We start from the raw sequence: 12,827 nt of genomic DNA, 5'->3' as shown, positions 1-12,827 counted from the left end.
TGTATATAGAAGTGATGATGATGTACTTAGAAACATTGAATTCCTTTCACAGTGTAAAAAAAATCCCAACACTTACTAACATGTCTGTTGCAAAAATGTGTAATACATTAATATAGTGAGCTGTTTCCTAGGGAAAAAAAAAAAATCCAAATTAAGAAAATCTTGTTTATTCTGTTATAAGCATTATTAAAGACTGCTGTAAGTAGGTGTTATTATAGTGGTATTTTACATTATATGTCAGGTTTTTACAGTTGACTTATGATCTTTTTTCCTTTCATATGCCTTTGTCTTGCTTACTCTCTTCTCCTTCCTTCCCCATTTGAGCATCATCCAGCAATACCACTTTTTTATAGGCATATATATGAGATAAACAAAAACATATTAAAACCAATGGAATTTGAATGTTTGACAGAAATGTTTACCTCTCTTGTAGGGTATGTAACAACACTGTAGTATTGTCAGGCTACCGTACATCATTTAAATACCCTTAGACAGCAAAAGCAAAATCTTGACAATTCGGTAATCTCATCATGTGATTTCAAGGAGGCTTTTTTTTCATATCTACAATTGAGACAAATTTATGTTGTATGTATTTATGGTTGTTAAACTCAAAATTGTCTCATTTCATTAATTTTTAACATTGTGCTCTCTTAATGACTATGAAGAAATGTATTAAAATGCCTTAATTATAGGGCTAGAAGAAGAGAAAGCACAAGTCTTTTTAGCATATGATCTTTCAATTGTTCACTAAAGGATAAAGAGGGCATTCAAGCGTGGTTTAGATAACTGTCAGCAATAATAAAATGCAAGGTAGTTTGTAGAGCCTTTAAAGACCTTTTGGGGAAATAGATTTAATTAAAAAACAATAAAATGGACTTTTCATTTCAAAGAAATCCAAAATAGTATAAAATTTCAGGATGTTACTGTATTAAGAGTAATGTATGTTTCCAAGGATGAGGAAAAATAGCTGTGAAAATATTCTGCAGTCCACACAGCAGTGATAGCTTTATTTTGTGTGTATAGATGTATGTCCTTTAGCTTTTAACACACAGACTATGGACAGCATATTGGAGGATATTTCAGGTTTTCGTAGCTGAGTGATTTTACCTGTTTGAGGTTTTTTAGTTTGTAATGCTTTTAACCAGATTTTTTAGTTCTTAAATAAGGTGAACATTTAGCTTCTTAACATAAAGTTATGTTACCACAATTAATCACAGAACTATATAACTGACTTGTTGGCAGAAGTCCATTTGCTTATTTGGTAGAGACAGTAGGCTCCTACTCATCATAAGTGTCTATGCTATTTACTGTGAAAATACATTTCAAAGTGTATTTCCAATTTCTGCTTTTTTCCTCATGTAATCAAAAATTGCATTTGCTAGTAATATTTTTGGTTGTTTGGTGTGTTGAAAAGTTTAGTTAAGCACTTCTTCTGCACTATTGAGGCACACCACTTCTGGCAAACTAGGAGCAACTTAACTTGCATGTGATAAGCAGCGGTTTATAAACAACATTGATTGCTGTCTTTTTAGTGTAGTTTTGCTTCCTTGCTTAGCCTCGTGCTTTCCTGAGGAAGTTTTTGTAAGTTGTTTTCTTTCACCCTGGTGCGCACATATCAGTTACATTGACCAATTGGTTTGTCATAGCCAAGTAGCAAATGAATCTGCATGCAAGTTGTCTTTGTGTAGCAGGGGTTTTTACAGGTAAATCAACTTCAGTGAAGTGAATTTTCAGCAAATGCTAAAACTATATCAGTTTTGTAGTTGTAATTGCTGGCCCAAGTACATTATAAAACAAGTTCATAATGAAAATTTGACTTCTAAATTTAGGGTCTTGCTATATCCTCTAGTAAATTAAGTTTGGATTGTTAATTCATATCAGTGTTCACTTTGTCACTAACTGATCATAGAAATGGAAAGTCATCTCTGTTCTTGGAGCTGGTGATTTTTCAAGAAAAACACGGGTTTGTTTTCTGCTTGCACACATACCTTGAATTGGAGCACAAATGAATATAACACCCTTTGCATCATACACTGAGCAATGATGGTGTGAGGAAGATAGCTAAGATACTACTGAAAAGGTACAAATGTAAATGCATGGCACTGTTCTGCATAAAAATGCCTCAGTATTTTCTTCATTGCTGGGCTTCCTGGGGATTGAGGACTCAGAACTAGCCAAACTACAACAGACACATGCATGCTTAGCTTTGGCAACCTTTCTGTATATTGTGTGCATGTTTTTGAGAAAGAAGTACCTCACATCGTGCTGTCAACAGACTCCTTTTTGTTTTCAACTGGTTGTGTCCCTTTCTTCCCACTCAACCCTCCTGGTGTGGTAGAGCTATTAGGTGTGATAACTTTTCTGTAGAATATACTGTACAATCTGATATTCTCCAATATGCAGCTGATGGGCTCCTGCAGAATCATTAGTTTTGATCACTTCTGTTGGGCTTGTAAGTCCAATAGAAGCTCAAGACAAATGTTGAGTCTGCTTGCTTTCCATTTCTACTGTTGATTTGTTTTCTGTTCACTGACGTTTTGTGTAGTTGGGTTTTTATGACTTTGTTGCCATGTGTCATACCAGAGATGACTGGTTTTCAGTAGTGACTTCTGTAAAATTTGGTAAGCACACTAAGTTCTCACTAAGTAAAAATTACTACTGTACAGTATGTTAATTTTGGCGTAGTAATTTTTACTTTTTCATGTGTAATGAAGTTATTTTTAAAATGTTTTTTTCTTTTGTTAAACATCACATTTCCTAGATCTAAAGATGTCTCCTTACTGATGATAATCCTTTATTAAAAACAGCAGACGTTTTACATCACTACTTCAAAATGCAACATTCAAGAGAGAAATGTGCGTTATCAGAGGACTGAAAGCTAACTCTTCTTGTAGGGCAGACTCTAACTCCTTACGCATATGCCCAATAGTTCGCACATCTAGCCTCAGTACAAGCTGAGGGCTTCATGATGCAAATAATAAGACAACCAAGATAGAATAATGGTCTTCATTCACACTGTTATGTGTTACGATTCTTATTAACTGTTTCTCATGCATTAGCCCCTGGACAATGGACAGGGTAAGCTATATTGGCTATAAATTTAGCTTTGAATCTCTGTTCCATCATTGATCTCTTTTGTATTCCCAAGCAAATTACTAGTTGCTTCTATACGTAAAATTCACTACCTGTAAAAGCCTGATATTGCATCAAAATATTGCAAGGTCAAACTTAAAAGTTGATAAGGTATTTTCTTAAAACTCAGGGTAAAAGACACTACAGATACAGATGTATGAATATGCTCTGTTATGAAAAATCTCTATTCTTGTAGCAAAAATGTAAACCTAAGCATAGATCTTCTCATAACTTTCATTTTCTTATCACCATTTATAGTGTGTCAAGGAAGAGGAAAAGAATCCAGGAGTGTACTGTCTGTGCTTTGGCATGAAACATTATGAAAACAGCATAAAGTTCCAGATGTTTTCTGCCGTGTGTTAAGGAGATAAAGGATAGGATTCTAGGAAAAATACAAATCATGTCAAGCTACCACTCAATTCATGCTTCTCTGCAAAATGTCCAGGGGAACAAGTTCAGGGAGAGCAGTCTGTGTTCTCACTGTTATGGAAGACTTTCCCAGTTGTAAAAGCACACCATACTGTCTTTTGTGTCCTGTGCTTTTCTGGCCCTTCTCTGTAAAATCATCATGTGGACCTCTAATTTTTTTTTTTTTCTTTAATTGCCACAAGACCAATAGGATCCAGTAGCACTAAGACCCTTAGCCTGCTCAGCCTCTGCCCTCTCCCTGGCTTGAACAGACCACAAAATTAGTCTGGGTCTATGGAATTGGCGTGGTGGGAGAATCCGCTTCATGTGCAAATCCCAGGAAAACATCTGCATCATAATGTAGATCTTATCTCAGAATATATGTATGTGTATATGAGTGTACGTATGTCTGAATTATATAAACGTAACTAAAATATGAAATTTACACATAATACTGTAATGTTATCGTAGCCCTTTTTGTGCATATCAGTAAAATAATAGTTTCAAATTGTGCCTTGCCATTGATACAATTTCTTATATCTCTACTATAATACTCTCTCCCTGGTTTTGCTATGATACACATGAGTGAATGTGTCTGAACTGAAACTAGTAGGAAAATTAACTTTTTAACAATGCAATAGATCAAGATTCTTTAATTAATTGCAGATAGGATGAAAAAAGCTGTTAACATCATGGGATATTCTTTTACCTATGGAGAAATACATGGTGCTGCATGAGTCTTTTCTATGACATGAGGGAATTTGTGTAGAACATTCCTTTCAGTAGCTCACACTGTATGTTTTAGAGTATTAATTACCTAGTCAGATTTTATTTGAGCCCACTGAGTTTTGCATAATTAAAATTGTAGCAACAGCTAAATGGTATGAGATGTGGAATGCAGAATCTTTGCTTTGCCAAATGTTCTTCTCCGGGGTTTGAAAGAAGGAGTGGAGAAGTGGGAGAAACTTAAAAGTCAAGTCTAACACTTTAAAAAAATTAAATTTGACGTAGACGTGTATTTACATATATAAAAGTTAAGCTTAATAGATTTCTTCTGTGTTGTTCTTGTGCAGCAGCAATAATATTGAGTGTAGAGTTTCTGAAGTAGTTATTTATTTTAAAATGCAAAGCTGTAGAATTGCCAAAATGTGTAATTGTAGACTAGTTTCTGTACACCTGCAAGTTAAACATTTCAGTTATAGTGTGAGAAAAGTTGTTTATTGTTTAACTGGTATCAAATGCATATAACTGAAAAAGATTACCATCGTGTGAGTGTCATGGGCATATACAGTAAGTATACTTTATCATCTTTTACATAGAATCAGTCTATCTAGCAGAGGTCTAGTTCTGTTTGAAGTCAGTGGAAAAACTTGCACTGAAAGCAGCCATCAGTACTAGTTTTGACCTGTGTAGTGATTTGGTCCTTTAGAGAAGCAATTAGGTAAAGCATAAGATCCACAATTGTACTGCTGAGACAGACGGTAACTTGCAGCAAATCCAGTGAAGGGCTGCAAAGATGATGAAGGGATTGGAGTATCTTTCATATGAGGAGAGACTGAGAGAGCTCCAACTGTTTAGCCTGGAGAAGAGCAGGATCAGGAGGATCTTACCGATGCACATAAATACCTGATGAGAAGGAAATAAAAAATATGAACCCAGGCTCTTAGTGGTGCCCAGTGAGGGTACAAGAGACAATGGATACAGTTTGAAAGCCAGAAAAATCTATTGAAACATTAAGAAAAAAATCTTTCTTATTGTGAGAGTTGACAAACCCTGGAGCAGGCTGTCTGGAGAGGTTGTAAAGTCTCCATCCTTGAAGATATTCAAAACCCAACTGGACAAAGCCCTGAGCAACTGTCTCTAGTTCACCCTGCTTTGAGCAGGACTGAATATCTCTAGAGGTCCCTTTTTACCTCAACTATTCAGTGTTTCTGTGTGATTTTATTTATCATTATTTTTATCTGTATTACTTTTTTATTATTATTTTTAAGTCACAGAAGAAGCAATGTCAAAATAAGTGGGAGAAGGGGAAATCTGAAGAGCTTTAGTCCAGTAGACTGTGCTGCTATTATATTTAATGTCAGATTTTCTAGATTAGGAAATTCTTGCTTCCATTTTCAGGGTGAGTGAGAAAATTAGGCTGAAGAAAATGAGGAAGAAATTTTATCTAGCTGTTAATGTTCTTCTGAAAACTAATGATAAATGCTAAACATCAATATAATATCAAAAACTAAATTAATAGCTTAAACAGTAAGAAAATTGTGAAGGATTAATGGAAGGAAAGTAGTAAGAGGGAGGTTTTATAAATCCTGTTGGTCTGCAGTTAGGGGATCAGTTCACAGAAGAGTACACAAATGTAGACTTACAAAGTTAGCAGTAACTGCCGACAGATCCTAATATGTTAAAGGTTGTAATCTTTTGAAAGAAGTTGGTTGGCTTTCCTGTTGGCCCTCCTATCAACTTTAACCTCCAACCTTCTCCGGCATGTATCACTACAAATAAAACTGCTGAGGTTTGACAAGAGGATATAAAGTCACTAGGCCATCGCACAGAGATCTCTACATGATTTTCTTTAACCTTAAGCTTAAATGAACATTGCTTTAACTCAGGGTTTTTAATAAGAAGTCATAAACACTCACTCATATCACTTTAGTTTTAATAATTACTGTTTTAACAGAGAAAAGAAGAAATATACATAATAAATTATGTTTGACAACTGGAATTCGGTGGTTTTGTTATTGGTTGTCTTTGACCATTACATGAATTGCTGTTCTTCATTTTAATGTATACTTTTTCATGCAAGCTGCATATGATATTGATATAAACATGGCATTTGTGTACAGTGTTGTAAATGAATTTTTAGCTCTTGATTAAGGCAAACCAGATGACAAAAATAAGTTATGTGTCTGTATTTACTAATGTCAGAATAGTAATCTTTAAATCTGTAGTTGCCTATGATGATTTTGGCTTTTCTTTCTCTATAATTTTTATGTGACTTTGCACAATACCTTTTAACAATGTAGGAACTATGCAGGCTATATTTACTAGAAGTTTTTCTTTATTATTCCACTCCCAAAACCAGCCTGTATAGTACTTCCATTTTGCCAGGGAGCAACTATCCACAGTATTAACTCCTGCAGAGTCCCTATTCTTATGAGCAACTGATCTCTGAACATAGGCTGTACCTTACTGTATTACAATCCTAAAATTATATTTCTTTCCAGTTCAAAATCATACCAATTTAAAATTAGGTTTTCTGTTTTGCAGCCTGTTAATTGCCATGGCAAATTTTGTAGTGATGTATAATGATTCTCTTCATGCTTTTTGTTGCTCGTAAATTGTCATCTTTTACACTCACCCATGTGTTTTTTCAGATTACTTTAGGGGCTGCATAAGAAATCTCTTCTTTCTGAAGTCTTTCCTTTCCATGCCCAAGTTCTGTTCCTTGTATGAGCCATTCATACATTCATATTCCAACAGACCATACTTTTTGTCAAAGTCTGCTTTAAATTATTACCAAAGTACACTCTTTATTCGTTGATGTACATAGATCTTCCATTCTTAGTTATGCTTTCTGTGGTTTTTTAGGCTTTCATCACAGACATAACTACCAGATACTGGGGAGCACCTTTTTTTTTCTTAAGTAGTTTGCAGCATACTAGTCAGGTCTCAATAGGCCACACATCTTTCCGTTCTGCTGATTCCACTTTGCTAAAACATTTTAATTGGTTTTCATTTATCTTCACTTTATTAAATATAAGCTTATTACATAAATGCTTTACTGTTGTAGATGCAAGATGCTATTTTCTGTAATCCAGGCCTGTGTTTTTCATCTGTGCTTGGACTGTATCTAAGTGGTCCATAGTAGGTAGTTAAGGAAAACAAGCCCTTTGAATGTCAGTTTATATTCATTATATATATTGGAAAACTGCTAGGCATATACAAGAGACAAATACTGATCTACACACTTGTCCTGGTGGAATGCATAAGCAGACTTCACTTAGATTTCTCGTGCTACCTGTATTCTGGGAAACAGTGGATGTTTGTCAAACCATACAGTATGTAAATTTTGGAAGTTAGATATTCCTGGAAGTTTAAGGGCTGATTGAATAGGAGTAAGGGGAAGCTTTTAAAAAGCTATATGTAATTTAGTTATTTCTTTCTCCCAGCAGGACCTTATACTGCATGATTTAATATCATCGAGAGGAGTATAATTTAGCTGAAAACGTGTTGTGAGAGAATTTGATCACACTGTGCTTTTCACCCTGTGAGAATCTGTACGTCCCTGATTTTGAGTATAAAGAGAGTACTACTTCTGTTTTCCTCTGCAAGTGAGAACAATCAGTGTGATGTCAGTCTGTGTCCCTTTACCATTCCCCTTAGCATTTAACCCCCACCATCTTCAAAAGGTGGGTAGGAAGCTGACTGGAAAGGTACAGGTGACTTCTACCTGAGAAGACAGGTAAGATGAGTTAGCAAATGAGTTAAAATATTAATACATTAAAGCAAAAACTGTTGACTTCTAAGTTTCTTTCCTCTTTGAGTCCACCTGTATTACTTTCAGAAGACTGTAATATAGTACACCAGCAAACCCAGAGTACAAAAAAATAGCTTTGAGGTATTAAAGGTTTAGCTGGTGTTAGCAAAGATTTCTGATACTTTTTATGTAAACCGTATCAGCTACCACATTGCTTATCAAAGCACATAGGAAAATGGTTTCTGCTTCTAGAAGTTACAAGATGGTCACAAGAGGCAGGGGCACCAACATCTGTTATGGCACTATGAGAGGATTACCCATTGTATTAAGCTGTTACACTTATTCACTGGAAACTGCTGTCTGGACACTTCCAATGTAAGAATGTATTTGTGGTAGAAAAATTACTATAATCTCAACATATTCAGTTAAGGCTTCAGTATCATCCTCAAGTGACAATGTATATAGAAGTGGCAGAACAGAAATATGAGTATAAAGTTATTAATTGAGGGGTGATTAAGATAGCATGTGATACCCATCGGAGATGTTCAGAGAGCTTTGTAATGGGTACAATAGCAATGATTAGAAGAAGGAATGCTGATCCCTTCATGCATGAAATAGTTTATCCCACTATGGAGCCCAGGAAACTAATAAAGCTTCTGTGGACCAAAGCCATAGAGGCTTATTTTGACCAGATTAAGACATTTTCTAGAAATGCTTGCCTTTTTTTTTCCTTTTTGTTTTGCATGACTTAGGAAATGGGGAAATGAGCAGTTACATCAGAAAAGGCAAATAGTAAAAAGAATTATTTTAGAGTTACTCTTATCAAAGTAGATCAATGATTATCCTTGCCTTTTTAAAAAATGCAAATTTTAGCCATGTTTTAAAATATTAAAATAGTTAATTTTTTTTTCATTTTTTACAATAAATTTTTAGTGACTCAAAAATGCCTGTGATTCAGGAGATGTGAGCATAAATTAATCTGATACTGATTAGAAACCTGGAAATAGATCAGCAGAACATAAAGCAGCTATTGCGCAGATGTCTTCATAACGTCTGTAAATGTTTCTACATGAAACACACACATGAGCATTACAAAGATTCTTATTTTTCAAAATGTTTATACCATTTCAATCTACTATTCTAGAAATGCTGTTCTATATTTCTCTATCAAAAGAGCTTTTAAAAAAAGTAAATGCCATAAATATACCTTGGGGTAGTACACAATATGTAAACACTTCTCACATTTCTTGTATATATACTATGTGTTTTTTCTTTCAAACCATAGTTACAAAAAATTCACTGTGTAAATCTCATTATATGCTGTTTCTATCAGAATGAAAAAATATAATGCGCTGTATAATTTAAAGCATCAGCATTGAGTTGCTGATATTTTCCATTGGATGTGAATACCAAGTTGAATGTTTGAACAGTTTTTAATGAGATAGTATTTGTTTTAACATATCAATATATAATTTTATATAATATATAAATCTAATGTGTTCCAGTATTCATTATCTGAGCTTTCATAGGATTTAACTGAACTTCATCCCAACTAATGAGTCATTTTGTGAGATAAGTGGATGTCATAAATGCCATTTTCATGGAAAAAAATACAAGCAACAATCCTGCTACCTTTTGCAGGTATACCCATCTTTTTACCTAGGGCAAACTTGCACAATACAAAGATTAAATTTCAGGTTTTCATCATAAATGTTTCCAAGTATTTTTAATAGTAGAATTAAGTAGAGGTACAAACACGTTATCCATGTGTAGCAATGAATAACTGTATTAAGTTATATGTTAAAAACATACAAACATTGCTTTGTCTTAAATTATTTTATGCAAATAATTATCACATATTAGCATTTATTTACCAGTAAATATTTAAATGTTCATTGTCTCCTTAATTCAAAAGTAGAAGGTCTCTTGCAGCCTTTCGGCCAAGGGAGAAAAGCACAAAAAAAAAAAAAAATTGTCCTCACACATTCGTAGTTTTCACGTCTCGCACCTTTTTTTTTTTTTCCCTATGGTTAATGGCAGAAGAAGTAATTTAACTGAGTTTTTCTTGCTTTTTCGGGGGTAAAGAAACTCCACCTTCAAATATTAGTCTTAGGCAGTCCAGTTTCTTAAAGATCAAGTCTGCAGAGAAAAAAATAGAAATAATTATGAAGAGAAGAAAACTGTTATAACATGATTTTTAAAAATCCTTTTCCTACTGTGGTTTAACAATGACTTTGGAAATACAGCACTTCGAATTTAGTTTTACATGATATATAATTAAACTACTGAACTCACTGTGATTGTGTTATTGACTCTCAAATTTACAAAAACCATGAGTTTTTAAACATAATTTTATACCTATTTATGATAACAAAAAAGATTGTTTGCTCTTACACAAGAAGAGATACAAATACTTACAGGATATAAAAGACTTGTCAAAGAAATCTCTAATTGCCTTGAATTAAAAAGATATTGAAAAGATATCTGGGAGATTGTATTTTGGGGGTTTTGTTTTGTTATGTTGTTTTTGAAGCAGAGTTGTTACTATCCAGAATGAAAGACAAAATTTGGAACAGTTAATTTGGTATTTTATATCATTGTTCTTCAATTTGATGATATTGTCACTTTTATTAAGTGAATATGCTTTTTCAAAATATGTCTTTCCTCTAAGCAATATGAATTAAGAGTAAAATCTCAACCTTGCTTTTTTATTTCATGTTTGGAGATGTTTTGTTAGTGTATGAAGTGGCTTTGGAATGAACTATTTCCCTGCTCTATTACACATCATCTTAGTGTTTACTACGTGTATTGAAACTACACCTAGAAATCCTACTAAAATGTGCTAGAAATTGCTGTAGAACAGAACAAGAGATACTTTATCCTACAGAGCTTAATGTTCCAAGTATAATACAAGAGTCAACAAATGTTTACAGTGCAGTGCAAAGAGGCAATAAGATAGTATTGGTCAGCATAATATTCACTGGTCTGAGTACGTCAGCAGCCTGCTAAATTTTTCATGTGTTTTGACAGATGAGAGATTTAGAGGAAAATAACAGATTGCTTTTGTTAATGCTTTTTGAGAATTATTTCTAACCCTGAGAGGCAATTGGGGATAAAGGTGGTTTGCCAATTCAGTGTGGGATTTGACAGTCTGCTAGTGAATAGAGAGAGATGATAGAACTGTGAAAGGCTTATAGGTCTTTCTCTGTAATGGGTCTTCCACATTCCAGGCACAAAGAAAGAAATTACATACTTAAATAGTCACACAATTTTTTTGCAGAATTGTTTTGGGTGGAGATAAGTAGAGCAGACTGCACTGATCAAGTTCATAGAAGGGTATTTTGCTGCAATAGAGAGAAGTGAGCACTTGTAGGGAAATCTCATCTGTGTAGATAAAATGAGAAAGTAGGAAATAAAGATACTCTGAAGAAAGAATTATCCAGATTTGAACATGCCAGATATGATGAGCTCCAAAGATAACTCCAAATGGAAACTGATGTGAATGCTGTAGGTGTTCTTAATAGATGAGATGATCATATTGACCATAATGATTAAGAAAGAAGGGTAAAAAGCTCTGTTTAGCTATGTTGGTAATTACCTAGTTATGAAATACATAGAATAAGTTGTCAGGGTACAGGCATTGTCATTAGCTTGAATTTTTGTGAGACGTACATGGGGGAAAGTGGATCTTGTCTGCCATCCCATATGTTATTGACTTGTGCACCAAGAAAGGGAGAGGGCCAAGTGTGACTGAGAGATCCATTGTGATTCTAGGTCCATATGTCCTTGTAAGTTTACCAGCAATGAAGTTTCCACCACTTCTGGTTTCTGAGTGTACACCACATGCTCATAATGAGTTAGCTCCTGTTGGGTCTGGGACCCACATGGAGTCACCACCAAATGGGGTGCTTCAGCAGAAATACACCTCTTCAAGCACTCTTGTGATGTTCTCAGGTTCATACTGCAAGATTCTACCCATAAATGCAAGGCAAATCTGCATTTAAGAAGACCTGTTGTAATGCAGTGAATCAGTAAGGTAGATGTACTCACTGAGGTTGCACCTAAATCAGAGTTTCTAAATAAGATTCTCCTACATAAGATTTAGAGAGGCTAAGCTCAAAGCCCTTGGGAACTCCCATGGAAAGCTGTAGAAGAGTTCTGGAAGGTCCTCTATAAGACATGCAAGTCTAAAACAAAACCCCCAGATCTCAAATATCTAGGCAGCAGGAAGCCTATTTTCTGACTGAAGCCTTTCAGAGCAGTGGACCCCCATTTGTGCCTGTGGAACCCAGACTAAAGCAGTGCATCAAGTCCAGGGGAGGTTTGCATGTTCTTCTCCTTCCATTACAATTGATACTAGCTTTTTTAATTGAAGTGGTTTGGATGTGTGGAAAATCCAGTCAGGTAGCGTTTGACAAAAATAATTGAACTGCATACCTTTGTTAATAGTTTAATGTTCTAGTTGTTTGTTAATTTGGAGCAACTCTTCTGTTGTGTATCCAAACTATGACTGAGATACCATCCTGAATTGCAACCTATTGGTTAATAAATCTCTGAGCCTGGAGGTTATGCAGCATAGAATATGCAAGACTAACAAGAGAAGTGTTCTACCAAAACCGTACTGACTATAGCCAGAATTAGAAGGTAATCACCATCTCCCTGTGAGAGGTCTGGTCTGCAGGTAACAAGTCTTCGTGTTTACCCTCCTACATTACAAGTACTGGTTTTGTTCTTTTCCCATTCCCACAATGGTAGTATTCGAAGATTGTATTACTTATGTTGATAGGGAAACGCTAATGCTGACATTTGA

General features: G+C 34.8%; 1 protein-coding gene across 9 annotated transcripts in view; it reads left to right on the top strand.

The window, feature by feature from the left end:
• CDIN1 (CDAN1 interacting nuclease 1) overlaps positions 1 to 12,827 on the top strand; it is a 132,946-nt gene that overhangs the window by 79,000 nt on the left and 41,119 nt on the right. Inside the window, exon 12 of one of the 9 annotated variants that reach the window (XM_074824512.1) lies at positions 3,391 to 4,046. The exons of the other annotated variants lie outside the window; for them this stretch is intronic. Within the exon in view, the coding sequence (XP_074680613.1) occupies positions 3,391 to 3,445 (55 nt within the window). The 3' untranslated portion in view covers positions 3,446 to 4,046. Of the gene's footprint in view, positions 1 to 3,390; positions 4,047 to 12,827 lie in introns of those variants that run through there. 9 annotated transcript variants of the gene reach the window in all.

The sequence above is a fragment of the Strix aluco genome, chromosome 4, assembly GCF_031877795.1.
Source record: "Strix aluco isolate bStrAlu1 chromosome 4, bStrAlu1.hap1, whole genome shotgun sequence".
NCBI classification, from domain to species: Eukaryota; Metazoa; Chordata; class Aves; order Strigiformes; family Strigidae; genus Strix; species Strix aluco.
This window is presented reverse-complemented; position numbering and strand designations above follow the sequence as displayed.